This window comes from Apus apus, chromosome 5, assembly GCF_020740795.1.
Source record: "Apus apus isolate bApuApu2 chromosome 5, bApuApu2.pri.cur, whole genome shotgun sequence".
Classification (NCBI taxonomy): domain Eukaryota; kingdom Metazoa; phylum Chordata; class Aves; order Apodiformes; family Apodidae; genus Apus; species Apus apus.
Window position 1 is genome coordinate 37,156,707 of NC_067286.1, and position 19,837 is coordinate 37,176,543.

General features: G+C 36.7%; 1 protein-coding gene across 2 annotated transcripts in view; it reads right to left on the reverse strand.

Moving 5' to 3' along the window:
• The window catches only part of PRKD1 (protein kinase D1), a 126,254-nt gene that overhangs the window by 48,046 nt on the left and 58,371 nt on the right, over positions 1-19,837 (reverse strand). For both annotated transcript variants that reach the window (XM_051621757.1, XM_051621756.1), the window contains exon 2: positions 11,633-11,771. In XM_051621757.1, the coding sequence (XP_051477717.1) occupies positions 11,633-11,771 (139 nt within the window). The remainder of the gene's footprint in view (positions 1-11,632; positions 11,772-19,837) is intronic.

The following is a 19,837-nucleotide window of genomic DNA, read 5'->3' on the forward strand; positions in this document are numbered from 1 at the left end:
CTTCCAATAGTAGATTTTTTTCCCCTGATGTACATCCAAGCAGTGTAGAATACACTGCTGACAGCTTAACAACTCCACTCATCTGATGGGCAAGTTATTCCAAGTGCGCTACCTTATATTTTGCATTTATGCTTCTCGCTGAATCATTTACAGCTACCCTTCATTCAAGACTCACTACTATCAGTTACCAAATACAGGGATACAAATGTTTGGTTAAGCATGTAGTGGTCAAAGAAACTATAAAATAAATGTATCAATTAAAACATATATGACAACAGAGTTTTCTGCTTAGCCTAAGAAAAGCTTGTTCCTTATTACATGTTGCAGCTAGTGAAAATGATGTGGAGAGGTAGTTATTTGATGGAAGAGGATAGAGTCTAGTGAGGAAAAGAGAAATACTCAAGCTTTGACAGTTGTTGTGGTTAAGGGCTAGCTGGCAACAAAGAACCACATATGCTCACTCCTCTTCCCACTGTGGAATGGGAAAGAGAAAATCCAACAAAAGCTCATGGGTCAAGACAAGGACAAGGAGGGAACACTCACCAATTAAAGTCAGGGGCAAAATGCACTCGACTCGGGGGGGAGAAAATCTATTTAATTTATCACCAATCAAATCAGAGCAGAACAAACAAAATCAGACTTTAAACACCTTACCCTACCCCTCCATTTTTCCCAGGCCCAAACTACTTTGCTCCCAATTTCTCTACTTCCTTCCACCACTGGCAGGGGGGGGATTAAGGTAATGGGGTTTACAGTTGGTTCATCACACATTGCTTTGTGCCACTACTTCCTCCTCTGTCAGTGGAATCCTTCCAGTCTTTCCCTGCTTCAACGCAGGGTCCCTCCAATGGGAGAGAGTCCTTCACAAACCCCTCCAACATGAGTCCCTCCCATGAGATGCAGTCCATCCGGAACAGACTGCTTTAGCATGGTCTACCCACAGTCATGGCGTGCTTCAGGAACAGCCACCTCCCCTCATACAGGATTCTCCATGGCTGCAGGTCCACATCTGCCCCACTGTGGTCCTCCTTGGGCTGCAGGGGCAGCCTGCCGTCCCAAAACAGGCTGCAGGGGAACCTCTGCTTGGGCACCTCCTCCCCCTCCTTCCTCCCTGACCTTAATACCTCTGCTCTGGTGTTCTCACCACCCCTTCTCCCCTGCCCTGCAAGAGGCACATCCGGCTTTCCTGATGAGCTCTTGCAGGGCCATAGGCAGGGCCAGATTTTGGAGATTTTGGAGCTGCGGAGCTTCCAGCAGTTTCTCACAGGAGCCACCACTGTGTGCCCCACCCTCAGTACCGAAACCCTTCCACACTGATCCAACACAAGTTCTATAATTAGAATCTGTGTTAGCAGCAGAAACAACTGAAAGAATATGAAAAACTCAGAAAAGTAGAGGGACATTTTAACTGAAGTTTCATTACTCACATAATAAAAAATATGAAAATTTTTTTAAATAGGTGATAGATTTTTTTTCAAACATACACTTTTAAATGGACCTATAGCAGAGGTCTCCAAGGCAGGGCACACATAGTCCAGGTTGTGCACAAGACAATCCATTAGTGTGCAGGAAGAAAATATTAGAACTTCAGCAACACGTGAGTTATAGATAAAAATAGATATATTGGGGGTGTATGCTCACAAATTTTTAGTGATGAGGTACACACTAAAAAAATTTGGAGACCACTGATTTACAGGACTTCAAGAAAAGCTCAAGTGCTATTAAAGAAAGACCCAGTGAAATCCATGTCCAAGTTTCACACACCATGGAGTAAGGAAACGTTTTGTATCACCATGCACTTCTGTCTTCTCTATTAACGCCTTTTTAATTGCAACCATTTCATATTGATTCAGCATGCTAATTAGGTGATACCATGACATTACAAGTTCAAATGGATAGAAATGCCTGTTGCAATATAGGAAAATATACCTTGGAGTCCAAATTTCATTCATCACTTCAAGTCCTTTAAGAAAGGATCAGCTGAAGTGGAGGCTGCTCCAGTAAAACACTTGAATAATCGATTGAGCTACAGTTACTAAGTGGGTTGTGTTAGACTCCACCAAAATGATAAATCTAAAACCTTTTAAAGAAGGCTAAATGTGACGTGTATCATATCAGGAAAATTGCGTAAAAATTTTTTTAAAAAAAAAAAGAAGAAAAGTTGCCTCCAATGAGGTACTTTAAGGAAAATAGAGGGGTTTTTAAAGTTCAGAGGTTTTAACATACATAGGTACTGTATAACATAAAATTAACACCAAGAATCATTGAGAAGCTGATAGGCTTTTTTTTTTTTAATGCATTAACTGAAATAAATGTAAATGTAATGAAGTATAATAAACTTCAATACCACCTTTCCTGGAAAGCTGGCTATACAACTTACTGATGCATAATTAATAAGAATGTAATTACTTATTCTACCTTAGTCATAACAATAGAGAAAAATTGCAGCCATTGAGGTTACCCCTGTTATACTTGTACTTGCTTTTCTTTATTTGTACTTAGCACTAGGATGACATTTTCATAGAACTTGAACTTTTCAATTTTTGGCAGTCCCAGCTAACTCCAAGCTCCTTGTTACATAGATAAAAAAAAAGAAATTTCCCTGACACTTTATATTGATCCATACTGAATTTCATCTGCAGTGACACTGACACTTCACTAGTCATGCTTTCCAGATCATTCATGAAAATTTTTAACAGCACAGACGTAAGAAACTCTGCTAGTGACCTGCTTCCACTGTGAAAACAGCATATATTTGTACCCATGTTTTCATATAAAATGCACAATAAATTGAAAATGTATTATCTCTGAGAATTGGACAATTAAAGGTGTACAATGTAGGATGTCTGATCTATTAGCTAGAGGTGGAACAGTAAACTCTCATATACAGGTCCTGTCCTGAGAGAAGAATGTGTGTGCATTTGAAGCTTCTCTCAAGGCAAACTCAAAGAAAATACCAACAGTATTTTTTCTAAAATGTACATTTTTTTTACAAATACAAAACGACATTGTTTATGATTAATTCAGCTTTAAAGTGACATATAAAATCTCAACATGAGTGAGAAACAAGTTCAAAAAGCTTATCTAAAAACTTAAAGGTAATTTTGTTCTTATGAAGAAATACAATGCTTGCTTTCTTGCAATGTATGTTCACAAAATCTTTTAATTACTTCAGGTTTTCTGTTATCGAAATAACTAAATACTAAAAAAACCACAGAAAGACCCAAGGAAGAATAAGTAGCACGGCCTTTATGTCTGTAAGAGCGCTAGAAGCAAAGTTAGCACATTAACTGCTTCCTTACTAATACTTGCCTGTCACATATCATTTTACTCAGTGTGTACTGTTGATGATGCAGGCAGAGAATTTTAGGAAGTGATGTGGATAGGATATCTATTTTTTTTTTCTTCCTATTTTTACCTAGTCCCTCTTGCAGCAGAAAGAAAAGAATGGTAAGGCAAGATAAGCAGGGAGTTCAGAAAGATTCTGCTGATGCAGAACAAATACAAATCTTGAAGTCTGTATCCAGAAGGTAGCAATTATTATATTTACAAGCTGAAGAAAAGTTAATGAGGCAAAGCATAAACAAAGAAGGAAAGAGTATTTGAAGAACTTACAACAAAATTCTTCTATCTGAAATTCATGATCCAAGAACGATGTAGGCTAATGAACAGTGAAAAACAGAAAAATCAACCCACTTTAACCTAATCTGTAGTGAGCCCTACCTCCACAGAAATAAGAAAAAATAGGACAGCTAGAAACAATTAAAAGGTCATAAGGAAGAATAATTTTCAAGGGTATCATCTTGGACAGGATGGAGAAAATATAGTTGTATTTCTCAAAGACACTAGAAAAAGAGGATGTTAACATAGCCTTGAAGACACCAGGGAAATGTTTTTCAGTCACAGCAAAGTCACAAACTGCAACCAAGTATTTAAGTGCTATAAAATTATGTTCAAAGATACAACTTCATAACATTTGTCTCAAGGATCTGGCAGTCAAGTTAGCATTAGAATCCAGTTATATGTTGATATATGGCATTTACTGTAATTGCATAGTTATCCCCAGCTTTTATTCAGTTCAATATATTTTATCATATACAAGACAGTATAAACTGCACCGAATCCAAATAAAATGCCATCATCTAATGATCAGATGGTGTACCATCTATGTGATATTGAACCAGAAACTGCTTCTTAACAAAAGCTGTGGATCAATTTCTACCCTTATCAGCTCAGCAAGGGAACAGAAAAGAGCAGCTTTTTCACTTTCATGCTTCAGGAATCCCACCAAGCTAAGCACAACTGCTAACAACGAGCAGATGAAGTACATTCTACTAATTTGCCCAAGATGCTAATATTTTATCATCTGCCTTCCAGTTGCTGGCAAAGATCTCTTACATCCCAATGTAATTTTGCCCCAGCAAAAATAGATAGAACTTTTATAAACAAACTTATATTAAAACTGTAAAACTGTTTTTTTCTCTATATAACATGAAAAGACTTGGCAAATTTACACAGTAGTCTTTTAATAAACTTTCATGGACAACATATAGCATAGGACATGAACTACCCTGGCAAGTACAAAAGTCTGAAGGCATCTAAAGTAATGAGTTCTTTGGAAGCCTCAAAAAACAGACCTTAAAAAGAGTCAGAGTATCAAAATACAGAGCCACAGCAACTCTCATTTGTCAGCTTCTTCTATAGAGGCTGTGTATAAAGGACTGTACCTCTCAATCATTAATATCACTTTAGTGGCGTTAACAAAAGGCACTTGAAATAAGTAATTTTTAAAGGTTAGTCAAAAGAATCAGAATGATTAAGGTTGGAAGGGACCTTAAAGATCATCAAGTTTCAACCCCCTGCCATGAGCAGGGAACTCTACCACTAGACCAAGTTGCACAAAACCTCATCCAACCTGGCCTTAAAAACCTCTAGGGATGGGGCACCAACAACCTCCCTGGGCAACCCATTCTAGTTCCTCACCACCCTTGTAGTGAAGCATTTCTTCCTAATATCTAACCTAGATCTCCCCTCTCTCAGTTTAAAACCATTACCCCTTGTCCTATCACTATCTTCTCGGACAAAAATCCCCTCCCCAGCTTTCCTGCAGGCCCCTTCAGGTACTGCAAAGCTGCTATAAGGTCTCCTAGGAGCCTTCTCTTCTCTAGGCTGAACAGCCCCTGTTCTCCTACCTTGTCTTCATAGCAGGGGTGCTCCAGCCCTTTGATCATCTTCATGGCCTTTCTCTGGACCCTCTCCAACAGGTGCATATCTTTCTTGTGCTGAGAGCACCAGAACTGTACACAGTACTCCAGGTGTGGCCTCACCAGAGCAGAGGGGCAGAATCACCTCCCTGGCCCTGCTGGCCACACTTCTTATGATGCAGCCCAGGATGGGGTTGGCTCTCTGGGCTGTGAGCACACACTGGCGGCTCATGTCAAGCTTCTCATCTACTACCACCACAAAGTCCTTTTCCTCAGGACTGCTCTCTAGCCATTCTCCCCTCAGCCTGCATTTGTGCCTGGGGTTGTGCAGACCCAGGTGCAGGACCTTGCACTTGGCCTTGTTGAACTTCATGAGGTTGGTATTGGCCCACCTCTCCAGCCTGTCAAGGTGCCTCTGGATGGCATCTCTTCCTTCCAAGGTGTCAACCACACCACACAGCTTGGTATCATCAGCAAACTTGCTGAGGATACACTCAATCCCACTGTCCATGTCTCCAACAAAGATGTTAAACAGCACTGGTCCCAATACTGACCCCTGAGGGACACCACTCATCACCTGCCAGCCAATCTCTTATCCATCGAGTGGTGCATCTGTCAAATCCATGCCTTGTCAGTTTGAAGACCAGGGTTTCATGTGGGACAGTGTCAAAAGCCTTGCACAAATCCAGGTAGATGACGTCAGTTGTTCTGCCACCATCCACCATCTCTGTAGCCTTGTTGTAGAAGGCCACCAGATAGGTCAGGCATGACTTGCCCTTAGTGAAAACATGTTGGCTGTCACCAATCACCTCTTTATTTTCCATGTGTCTTAGCAGACTTTCCAGGAGGATTTGCTCCATGATCTTGACAGGCACAGGGGTGACCAGCCTCAAGTTCCCTGGGTGTTCCTTTTTCCCCTTTTTAAAAATAGCAGCTATGTTCCCTTTTTTCCAACCAGCAGGAACCTCACCAGACTGCCATGACCTCTCAAATATGATGGACAGAGGCTTAGCAATTGCATCCGCCAGCTCCCTCAGGACCCATGGGTGAATCCCATCAGGTCCCATAGATTTATGCACCTTCAGGTTCTTTAGATGGTCACGAACCTGCTCTACTCCTAGTGGGGGGTAATTCACTCTCCCAGTCCCTGCTTTCACCTGTTGTGGCCATTGTGTTGAGGCTGGAGCACTTGCCAGAGAAGACTGAAGCAAACAAGTCACTGAGGACCTCAGCCTTCTCAATATCCTGTGTTGCTACCTCACCCATTTCCTTCAGGAGAGGGTCTACACTCTCCTTGGTTGTCCTATACCAATGAATACCAAAGAGCTTTAAAAACTAGGAGTTGAGCTTAAGGAAGGCAGTTTATCAGAGCAAGCATATTCCATTCTGTTAAAATCTACTGTATATTTTACAGCATGTTGTTTTAGGGATTCATATTTGCATGCTTTATCTCATGAGGGGAACATCAAAGTCACCTTTTCACAGATCCAGCTGAAGCTTGTAGCAAATACTACTTCATCACATCAAGACTGGAAGACACTTTTCAACTCAAGGTCACCTTACACAAACTTCCTTTTCTGAGCAAAGAGACTGAATTTTAGAGGGAGACCTACAAAGATGCAACTTTTGGTTTCGCTTCCTTTCAGTGTTTATGAATGACTGCTCATTTACAGCCACTTTTGATTATAACTTTGACTGCAACTTCTGTACCTTGCTTCCTGGTTTGGGCTGCCTACTAATTTTTGAGAGTAATCAAAAGGAACCCTTGATAAAAAAAAACCTTTCTCCAAAGATTTGGAGAAATGCAATTTAATTAAGTCAATGTCAGAATGAACAAACATTAGTGGAGATTTAAACAGCTCTAATAAAGTACTTTCTTATTTTGTGCATCAGGAGATCAGATGCTCGTTTCTAACATTTTGAAGAAATTAAATAGAAAATACACAGCTAAGAAAACAGCAACATAGCAAACAGGACGTTACAGACAGAATTATATTAGTGATACTGTTCCATGAACACCCAGGAGTGCTGACTAATAGATTCAATATCTTGAATATCAATATCAATATCAATTGGGTTCAATATACTAATTTGTAGGTTTAAGCAATACATATTTTTACATATACCCATAACTCCTATACAAACACTATTTAAATCACAGAATCACAGAGTCATCCTGGTTAGAAGGGATCTTGAAGATCATCAAGTCCAGCCATAACCTAAATCCACCAATCCTAACCTCATCTACCCATTCAGTGCTTAAATCATGTCCCTAAGCACTACATAAACATTTCTTTCAAACACTTCCAGGAATGGTGACTCCACCACCTCCCTGGGCAGTCTGTTCCAGTGTCCAAATCCCATGTAGTCAACTGAAATTAAGCATTAAAAGAGGTAATCTTTAAAAAAATGCATCAAAGGAAGAAATGGTAAGAGGTGAAAATAAAACTGTACTTATGACAGCTACTAATATTCATAATGAAAGTTCCCTTTTCCTCTTCTGATCTGCAGTTAACTGACTCTGTAGCTCAGAACACCCTTTTGCTTCCACCCTCATAATAATGCCTGACCTTTCACTTCCAAAATGCCAGAATCTATATTGGCACTGAACAACAATTCCTCTGGCTGACTGCAATCTCCTGTGCTTATCTCCCCTGTACCAGTCAGCAGATCGACACATAACATTTGTTCAGTGGGTTACACAACTCTTACACTGCATTAAAATCCTACTGCATAATTCATCAATGCAAAATGCAAAACATAATGTTCATTATGAATATAAAAGCATATCAGGTGCTGCATTCTGAGCAGCTGAGATTTCTTTTGTTTCACCAGGAACTTCTAGATCTTCCACAAACTGTTTTGGTTACATTGTATGATATCCACAGGTATAATTTTCTTCCATAAAATGGAGCAAAGTGCTACAGATACAATAAGCAACTCCTCTTAACTATACATTTTTCTAGATAAATATTCATATATTTCAAGAACCTGCAATATAAGCTCTAAAGCAGAAGATTATAATAATTATTACTATCCTTAAACAGCCAAGAATATAAGTACAATAAGAAAAAAAAAATAATCACAGGTTGTCCAGCCTTTATGAAGGACCTTTAATTAAGTAAAGGACAACGAAAATTAGAAAATGCATAGCATTGGGATATGAAATGATTGCATAATTCCATAGTACTAGGACTGTTAGTTCAGCTTTCTCTACCCTGACCAATATTGACATGTGCAATAAAAAATTAATGCAGTGGATCAGTATAGCATTTGACATCAGATATCAGTGCCTCAGGGGATGTTTACCCACAGCACACAGTTTTCAGCAGCAAAGCTGCAGCAGTGATACTTTGTTCTACTGCCTCTTTCACATATGCTATTCAAAAATAACTGCCATAATATAGCTTGAATTTACAGAACTTTAGAATGTATATTCTGTTTAGATATTTATAACGTAGGCTAGAAATTAAACACTTCAAGCAGCTCAACATAAACATCTGAACATACATTGCATTGCTTTTGTCCTTCCCACTGCTCAAGTGCTCAATATCATCCATTACATTACTCAAGGCCAATTTCTCCTGTTTTTAGAGGGGTTTTTCCTCCCTTCAAAATAAATTTTCAAGGCTTATTCACATTATTAAGTATCACAAAAAAAAATAATTCTTATGGCACTTTATAAAGGTAATTTTTTTTTTTAATTAAAATGGAGAGATTATTCATCTTCAGCTAATTTGTGATGCACTGTTTCCAAAATCTATAATAATTTGAAACTATGCCTGAACCTATTTTAATAAAAACACTGCCTGAATTCATTTGACTATTTCCCCAAACATTACCGACTATTTATATATTTTTTTCTCTTCTCCACTGTTGTGGAACTGGGCATACTTTCCTTCCCTCCATAACACAGTAACTTTAACCTTGCAAAAATTAATTGCTGCATTTAGTTAAGGCTCATCTAATCTGTGGGAGGACACTAATGCTCTTGATTGTTTAGAGAGGGAATGTATTTTGTGTATAACTTGAGACAACTGACTGAAAGTTTTCATTTGCAATAATGTTATCAGCAGTCAGGCCCTGACATATTACAAGTTTCATTTGCTGTTCTTTGCATTTAGAGAGAAAGTCTCCTGTGCACAGCATTGTCTAGCAAAAAAACCACTGAACTGTTAGCAGATGAGTCTAAATAAATCCAGCAATTTCTGCAATGTAAAGTTCATGTGCAACTGGGGGAGGAAACTATTCCTAATTCTGTAATATTAGCACAGGCACTGAGTGGCTGATTTTTTATTTACTTTTGCTGTAGTGTTTAGGAGCTGATATTACACCATGTCAATACAGAAAACATGTCTTAGCAACTACTCTTCACAGGAAGCTCCTGCAGTAGGACAGGAGGAAGATTGAAAGCAGACTCAAGTTGATGAAGGCTGAGATTCCAGCTTCAGGAAACCACGCTGAGGAATCTGGCATGACAGCACAACTGAAAAGGTGTAAACAACTGACCCCTTTCTTGGGTTTTGACTGTTAAACTCATTGAGATATCACCAAGTGATGACTAAGTGGTCTCTGCTCCTCTGGCAAACCTCATGTTGTTGTCAAGGTTTCATAGTAAGATATCTTTACATAGCTAGGTTAGGAACAACTGGTTTGATTTGGTTTTGTTTGGATTGTTTTAAAAAGTTGATTTCAGTGTTTTATTAAAAAATCGCAGCCATTGGTCTATGAAGCACCTTGCAACAATAAACTGTATCACTTTAAAACCTCGTAATGGCAACTGTAGTAGCAGAAAGACTTTTATGCGTGTGGAATCTACAAAGATAAGTTGCATGAAGAGGCATGAGGAATGAAATTATATTATTATTTAAGCAGTGATTTTCCATTAAGCCCCATAAAATTTTTGGATTATCAAAGTAGTACCAGGCGAAAACACTTGTCATTTTTGGAGAAAAAAAGGGAAGATTTGCAGATAAAGTTTACTAGTCTAAAAAAGGAGTTGCAACATCTCACATTTTCTTTTCCAATAACTTAGTAAAGTAATGAACAATAGAACTGTTTGCCTCCAAAGCTCAAATTTGGGTAATCTTTTAATGTATTCATTCTTGAAATAACAAAATCATAAAACTCCTCCTACAATTTTTGGGGGGTGTTTTGTTTGTATTACCTAACAATCTCACATGCCAGAAAAGACAGTGAAAATTAAACCTACTTAGATTTATAGAACAATGTTCAAAAATGCATTATGCTTTTCTTGAGTATCTAAAGGTCATAAAGTAAGAGAAAACAACATTTTCTGATTGCTTGTACTAATGCAGTAATTTCTTACATCTGCTATCAGTATTTAAGGTGCATATATGTTAAATGAAAATATTTTCTCTTAGACTGACAGATCTGCTATTAAATACTTACTTCATTTGATACTAAAATACCATAATAGTTTTGAGGCAAGAAAACGAAATAATTTAAATATTGTTTTATAACTGCTTTAGTCCATTCAATCTTAATGGTCTTTCTAATATTTACAAACTGCTACCTGCTGTAAAATCCCTGGCATCCATTCAGGTCATGTGCAAGAAATTTCATTTTAATGCAAAGTTCTAATAACTTGTAGAAGAATTTACATAGTGACGTTCCAAAATTCCTGAGGCATAAAGTCAAGTAATCTAAAAAGTGGTACAAATAACCATATTGTGATATGATGATTTCCACAAGATTAAGAGAGAATACAATTTGATTAAATATAAAGGAACAGTAAGTTTCACCTTCTTAACTACAGAAGTAAAGAAAGACGAGAGAAAATGTGGTCCCACTGCTGAATGGACAGGCAACCTAGTGACAAAGGACAGGGAAAAAGCCAAGGTACTCAACACTTCCTTTGCCTCAGTCATTACCGAAGACTAACCTTCAGCAATCCCAGATCTGTAAGACCAGAGGGAAAGCCTGCAGCAAGGAAGACTTACCCTCAGCAGAGGAGAATCAGATTAAGGAACAGTTAAGCAAACTGGACATACTAAAACTCATGGGGTCTGACAGTTGCATGTGCAAGTGCTGACCCAGTGTCACTGCATGGCCACTTTTGAGTATGATGCACTGTATTTAGTTTTGTACTGTGTTCAGTTCTGGCCTCCCCTAGTCTAAAAGAGACATAGACTTACTCTAAATAATAATCTAATCTATATCATATCCCTGGTCCAACTCGTCACACTATCTGTGATGCAAGCTAGGATGCCATTTGCTTTCTTGGCCACCCGGGCTACACCTTGGCCACCTGAGCTGGCTTATGTTCAGAAAGATTTTGACCCAACGTAGGTGAAAGTTCATACAAAAAAAATCTCCTTTTTCTTGAATCCTAATTGGGATATAAATACTGTGGATCTTTTCAGTTGCAAAAGCACGGCAGTAATTTTCGCTGTTTTTTAAGTTACCTGACAAGACAACTTCAACTAGGTCCCCTTCTTGAATATCTGCAGCTGATTTCACCAACTGGAGAATGTTTTCAGAGGTAGGGTCATGGCGGAAGAGCAGAATTTTGTCGTACATTCCATAGAAGCCACATTCAGGAAACTGCAAACACAAACCCATGAGAATTTACTACACTGTAAAATACATAACTGTAAAATACAATTCATGTAATTATTTTTTAGGGCACAGTGGTCCATTCCTGAGACTAGTACCAAACAGGATATATATTTTTTTCATGTATGACAATATTTGTCACTATATTCTGAAAATAGTTTTTCCCTCAAGCAAGAAAGATCATTTGCCCTTTTCTTCCTCTCTGAGAAATGTGGTGTTCACTAGAAAATGAGAGACAAGCAGCCTTAGTCACTGCTGATAACCTCTCAAAGACAAGTTCCTTGGCAAGGTGATATAATTAGACCCTCCTGGAGGTGGTGTTCAGACTAGAAGATCTGTGGAGGTCTCCTCTATTCTATATTACTCCATGCTTCTATGACCTCACCCCAGATTAGTGCCAAAAAAGATGCCTTGAGGCTGGAAGAAATATCTTTCAGCTCTGCCTAAGGCGCAACGCCCAAATGAAAGCTCATTAGGAAACATTAACTTCTTGAGACTAAAGTTACTAGGTGTACAGTATCTTATATTACTAGATAAATAAAACAATGTTTACAAACTTAATCATCTATTTTGATGCAAAGGGGTTGAAGCTTTAAAACCAGATATAAAAAAAATTCTGAGGTTACAAATTAAACTTGACATTTTTATCTAAGCAACATTTTTATCCGCCTCTTTTGCTGCAGCACAAAAATGGCATTTATTTTTTTTCACACTCCCAGCTTAAAGAGCTAAGAATTTGTTTTGATAACATAGCCAGGAAACCCTTTATCTGATACAAAAGATTCAATTCAACTTTACATTACTGAACACTCCATGTATTATGTGGGAGTTTTATCAACATGCAGTGAAATAAACATAATGATAAGCACGGCCTGAGAGATAAACCTGCAGGTTTTGAGGTTACAATCACTTTTAAAAGAATGCAGAATCAAAGGAACCCAACAAAAAGTACTGTAAAACAGTATATTCTTTACTGATTACTGGAAACTTTGGAATTTATGCCAGCAGTCCAAGATGAAAGTTCTAACATGTGCACTCAAGAGAGAGACAGAAAATGGTCAGATTTTGTTTAAATTAAATGCATCTAAATCTCTGAAGTTTATTCTGTTTTATTCCAGATTATACCGTAAGTACCAGCCCCCTGCTAATTCTTAATCAGGCAGATTACCTACCTGAAAAAAAACAAAAAAGTTGTTGTATATAGTTTTTCATACAGGTTTTATAATGAAAGAAAGCAATTTCCAGTCTCTGAAACATAAAACATTCTCACAGAATACCTGCAAAATTCTGCTAGAGGTGTTTAAAGATGCATAATTTTGCTCATGCGCACTGTGCCCCACATAAAAAATCTTAGATCACTTGTCTGTATGATACGAGATCCTATTTAAAGGCAATTTCCTTGAGCGCCTTTATCAAGCTATTAATTGCTGATAAAGCTGAAAAGGGCTTACTATGTCATGTTCAATTCACATTTTCAAAACGTTTCTCACTAATGATTACCATCTCTATGTGGAAACTTTCTCTCTAAAAATTTGGTCAGTTGCCTTCTAAAATTGGTGGGCATGGTTTTATTCTTGGTAAGATGACCAAAATGGTGTTTTCCATTTTCGCATTTCTCTGTAAAATAATGAACACTGAATGACTTTGTTCTGTAGAAGATAAGAGTTAACACATTTAAAACTTACAGAATCAACACCAGGTAGAATAAAATTAGTAAAGATGGATACTAATTTTTTGTTTATTTAAAATACAACTGTCATATAGGCCACACTTCCAATGGAGTTGTTAGCCAGCCAAAAGTCACATTTTCTCACAAAACAGCAAGTGAAGTAATGAAATGCTGCCACTTTTGGATGATTCCATCATGCAGGTACCTTCTACTTGATTCATACTCTCCTTAGAAAAGTGCCTTTTGCTGGGAAACCAGGAACCATTCTTGACTGCACACAAGCATTATTATTGGTGCCTATACATAAAAAAACATTCCATTTTTCTTCAATTACCAAATCAGGTGCCTATTAAAGAACCATATTAAATCTAATTTATTTTAAAAGTTTACCAAGAAGGTAAAGAGAACACAGACAAAACCAATTTCCATTACCAAAGAATATGAACCTGTGCATCTTAATGTCTGTTACTCTATAGCTGTATTTTAATATTAAACTAATATCCTCTATCATTTTAACTAAAGGAGAAGGGGCAGAAGAGACTTAAGTTTCATTGTATCTGAAAGAAACTCCTAAATATAATAACAACAGTAATTTTCATCTAAGGGAGTAATTTCTAAAAAACACTGCAAACCCTAAAAAAATTCTTTTGCATGGAATATTCTTAATCTTGCATTAAGACAACATAACCTAGATGACATTTTCTCCCACAATCCCAAATGCGAAGACAGAATATTTCATGTATCACGTACTTAATATGCAGTAAATATTAAGGATTAAAACTGTAAGAATAAATCAAAGAATGGTGAAGGACCTTAATTCTCAAGGTATCTCATTAAAATAATAAATTATTCAATATTTTTCTAGATCAAGAATGAATTAAATTAATGTCTTAGATGTGAAATAGTTACTCTAGATTTAAAGATATTTCCTTTTCATTAAGTGGGAGTGAATCAAAGCTTTGAAGAAATGCAAATCTGAACTGCAATTACTCCTTTCATCCACAGAGGTGCTACTGAAGCCCAGGTAACAGAAAAGCAGATGACACAGGCACTAACACACACCCAGATGTTTTACAGAGCCATTTAACATCTGACCAAGAAGCACTGAGCTGAACCTCAAAGATTGCTGAAGCCACTTGAATGCCCAAGTCATGGTGCTCCATGGCTAGAGAAGCTCTTCTGCCCTCACTCCAGCACTTGAGCTGGCAGCGGGAAGAGTCACTCTTCTCATGTTTTAAATTTAGAACATGCATAAGAAAGTAATCCCACTGGGATTATAATTTTAATTAAACAGATTCCTACCTTGCTACAGCATACCAGCTTGATGGCACAGTGTAAGAGTGAGGACTTTCTTTTACAGAAGTCATGAAAAATTGAAAGTATCTTTCAAAACAGACCCTAGAGACCTTTTTCAAACACCAAAAGAATTTTCTCATTTCACTGGATTTCAGAGATAGTACAGGCATTCCCCTCTAAAGTCATTATGATTAAAATTGGTTGTTGTCTCTCTATATTCCCTTTCCATTTGCTCTTTTCAAATTAGCTTTTTTCTACCTTTAAAAGTATTCGCTATATTACATGTATTATATCTTTGTATATAAATATTTGTATTTTGAGGTATCATTTATTATATATTTAGAGAAAAATAAATTCCATCACAACATTTTTTAATAAATTATACACAAAAAGTATCATCTGGGGTTGAGTTAGTTTTAATCAGATAAACTACCCTCATGCCAAGAAAGCCACTTTGATGGGGCCATTCTTCAATAAAAGTCTTTGTTTTGGTATAATAGCTGTTTAAAGCGGAATTACCACGTCAGGTAATTTCTATAATGAGGAAATCCAGTATTTCTGCAAGAATCAAGAGAGTGGAAAATTGTTTGCATGGGGTTTTAAAAAAAAGAATCTATTTTTAGATGCTTAACAAGGCATCAGTAGTCATTAAGACATCACAACTGTCCATATACACATTGTTTATCTACTCAAAGTGTGATATAAAATGCATAAACTGCTTTCAGTATGGTTTAATCGATGGTGCATTAGTTTACAACTGAAACAGGATAACTGACCTTCACAGTGTAACAACTTGTTAAGCTGCCACAGTTCAGCTGTGTGTTTCAAGTGAGCCTCCCTCTCCCCCCTGAAACTTTTTTTTTTTTTAATGAAAAGGAAGATCAGCTCTCTAACATTATTTTTATCATTTACAAACCATTTTTGGCTTCAGATTTGAAATTTAGCAAAATTTCTGTATTAATGTAAGTATATTCCTACTCTCTTGTAATTCATGAGGTGTTGTCCAGTTGAAAGAGAAGAAATACTGTGCAGCATGTTTCTAAGACACTTAAAAGTACAAAATGTATTCAGTCTAAGAATGAAAGGTTCAGCACATATGAAAATAAGAAAAAATTTGGTTTGCCATAGGCAGTGAAGTTCTGGAAAAGCCCCTTTAAAAAAAAAAAAAAGAAAAGAATATGATTGAAGAGAATATTCAGTGTTCAATGTGAATCCTTGTATATCTCTTCTCTGAACCTGTATTTCCAACTTTGCTACTTCATATCAATTTATGAGAGAGGTGCAAGACCATTAGCAAAATAATTACAATTCCACTACTACTTAATAATGTAACTATTTATAAAGTTCACAGGACAAAAAGTTTCAGTCATTACTGTAAAATAACATTCCTGTAGACAACGATGTCACAGTAGAGTCAAATTGACTTCAGATAGCCTGATGAGGAAAACATGTAATTTAGAGATCATCCCTGTTTAAAAATTAGCTTTCAGAGATGGCAGAGGAAGACCGTTTGAAGGTTTAGGAAGATGGTGTTTCTCGATCAAGGTGCAAGTTATTTCCTTCTTTTCCACTTCAAAAAGGAAAATTAAATATTCCATTAACAATATAGCATTCATTACTGTTGCTTGCAGGTATTTCAAATGTATTAAAACTTCTCAATACAATGTGTTTATTGTTGGAAAATAATTTGAATTTGCTAGTTTATTAGCTTTTAAACTATTAATGTTTACTGAATGTATACACATCACAGACTGTGAATACCACTTCAGTACTACTTTAATCAATTACAACCCCATAGGAAATAAAATGCATATACACAGCCCTCAAGACGTGATTACCCTAAGGTTTACTTCCAAAAGTTTCAACAAAGACCTGAATGTCAGTTTTAAGCATTCCCACTCTTTTCAACAACGCTTGTCTTGCATTATGCCAATGGTTTCTCCCTACACATACTGTAATATTAACCACAACAAAAGTCTATTATTTGGGAAAAGCATAACAGACTTTTATTTCAAACATTAAGACTTAAAAACTGCATTCTAAACATTTATATAAAACATGTTTTATATTATATTGTAGCAGCTTTATGGTAAAAAACAGGAAACACTACTGGCATTTGAAGTCACTAGTAAGCAGACTGAAGTTCTGTGTGGCTTTCACTTCCTGAAAATATTACACAACTTAATCTACCCATAAGATTTGACAGACAGATAGATATATAAATTATTTTGCAGATTAAAAAAACCTGGTTGGTCAGGATCTCCAGCAATCATTTGATATTGCCCAGTTTGTGGGTACTAAGGCAGCAGATTATCTGTAAAACACAGGGCTAAAGGAAGCTTGGCACTAATCACTCCTCAGCAGATACTAAAGCAGAAGCAACCATTTAATGTGTTTTTACCTTTAGCAACTGTAAACATCTCAAGAAAATCCACCAAAATATGCTACCAGTAACTGTCCAGAAGCCAAATTATTATGTAAATTCTGGGTTTTCATGTAAAAAGACCTCAAGTGATACTACAAAAAATTGCAGACTCGTATTTTCAGTATCTAGAACCTCTAAGTACTCAGTGATTAGTTTAAACCATTATCCATTGTATCAGTCAATATTTTCAATGGCATATGTCCATCTACATGCAGACACAAACTGAACCACAAACATCCATAACTGTGCTGTTTTATTGATGATTGTTGTCAATACAAGCCTCAAAGACAAACTGCTGAAAAAAAATCTATCCAATTACTGTGACAATCAAGTGGTTTTATTATTACAGAAAAAGAACTTCAAAAGACCTGATACATCTAAATGTTAATAAAGTTCCAATATGAACTGGAAATGTTTTCTAAAAAAAAAAATAATAATATAAATAGTTTCCTGAATGGAGAACTTGTACAACCTTCCTCTTAGCTGAAGTAAAGCACAATTTCTAACAGAAATAACTTAAGGAAAGGTCAAACTGTCTAAGGTGAGACAACTCTCTCACCATTTTGGTTGAATAATTACATATTTGGAAGTAGCTTCTCAAATGAAAAGCCAGTAAGAAATAAATTTCTTACACATAAAGAACTTACAAGAGCATACAAGAGCTGGAAAACACATACTCTAAACACTGACACTGGTTTCAGTGTAATTACTAAGGTAATCCAATAGTCAAAAAAGAATGTTGCTGTGACCATTTTGCAAAAACACTTTTTCCAACATACTAAAATTGTCATGTTTTTGTAACCGAACAAGTAGATAAATTCTCAGTGCTATAGGTGCAAACGAAAAAAAAGTTCTCTTCAGGTTTCTGGCTTTTTTAATGTTAATACAATTTTGCATAAATTGCCATTGTTGCTATATTGTAGGAAGAGTTGTCTTTTTTATTTTTTTCAGTCCTTATTGACCTTCTCTTAATATTAAATTGAACCATGTCATTTTTAGTGATAACTATTTTTTCCTCCTAAATTAGTTAATTTACAAGCCTTCCTCTTAGAGAAGTCCTTAGTGATTAGTGTAACAGCAACAAGAACCTCAATAAAACCTGGAAAACTTTCACAGCAAAAAGGTAGTGATCCAGTACACATAAGGACTGTGGGCTAAACAATGGCTTCACAGCATGTGGAGAAGTTTAGTCAGGTTAAATGTTTGTTAACCTAACCTAACTTGCTAAAACACAAGTTACTTCAAGTAACTTAAACAAGGTTGTTGATCTAACCCTAACTTGTAAGTAAGTCTTACACTGATAAAACTGTTTTAAAATAAAGATATAAATGCACAACTTTTTTTAAATACTCCTAATAACGCAACTCAAACATTCTTCTTTTACATTCTTAAAATAACAATGCATTTTATTTTTAGAAGTCAGGATTTCCTTTCTCTACAGAGGTTGTAACACAACAAATTCACAACACTGAAAAGCATTGAATTTTTGGCCAAGAAGACTGCCTAAATTCTCATTTACTTGTGGCAGTCACTATTAACTCACTTGCAAACCTCAAGAGACTTTTCGAAAGCTCTATTTACCAGGTACAAAGCTAAAATGAAAATTTTAGTCTTTCCTTTATGCATAAACAAAATACGACAAGACTTAATGATTTTGCTGTAAAAAACATCAGGTAGTATTCAAAGACTTTCTTCACATACACCACTACATTTACAACAAACCAATACAAACTCTGATATCTAAACAGAGGTTCACACTATGGCTATACAGAATATATGTAGTAACATCTGAGTAAGAACAGGAGCTGGTGCCTGCTCCAGCAGCAGTGGTATCCCCACCTCATTCCAGGATATTCCATGCTGCACTTCAAATATCTCAGAAAGGGTGACTCTCTCTAGACCTTTCAAGCAATTGCATTTGCACTTGCCAGGCAGCCAAACAGCAAGGATAGGCAAAACCCACTTATTTCCTTTACTTTCTTTCCTTCTTTCTTTGTTATTTGCCCCAGGCAATCAGCTTGCACTTCTACAGGAAAGAAAAGTGTCAGAAAATACAGAGTAGTACTGACCATCTTCATACCACCTACACTGCAGTACTACGAAAGCCAGCTTTAGGTCAAGCCCATTTCTCACAGATACAGAAAGAAAGACAAATGATTGGTGAACAAAGATTTTGCATTGGAAAGGTAAATAAATAACCAAAGAAATCTTGAAAAGTTGGAAAACAGATGACCAGAGCAAGGAAAATATGCTTGGAATAGAGGCACAGGAAAGACCTTGATGTCTTAAGAGCCTTCAGGACAGCAGCGAGGAACAAGGTTTACAAGGGTTAAAGCAGTGAATGAGAACAGCAGTACAGGTCCTTGCTTCTTTTTTGTGTTTCCAAAAAAGTATTAGAAGGTTTGGTTCTGATCCAATTGCTACGTGAAACTAAAAAAAGTTTCTAAGATTATACCCACTAAACCAGTCAGGAACCATTCTCTGCATCCAAGGCAAAGTGCCATGGAAATGGGTCGCTGCCATATAGATGACTTCTTTCCCCAGAAGCAGGGTGACAACATTCCCACTGCTTCTTTTAAACAGTTCCTTACATATGCCAGCACCCAAACCATCTGGGCACCATCGGAAAGAGTGTGATTTGGCTGATGGTTCAAACTGTATCAA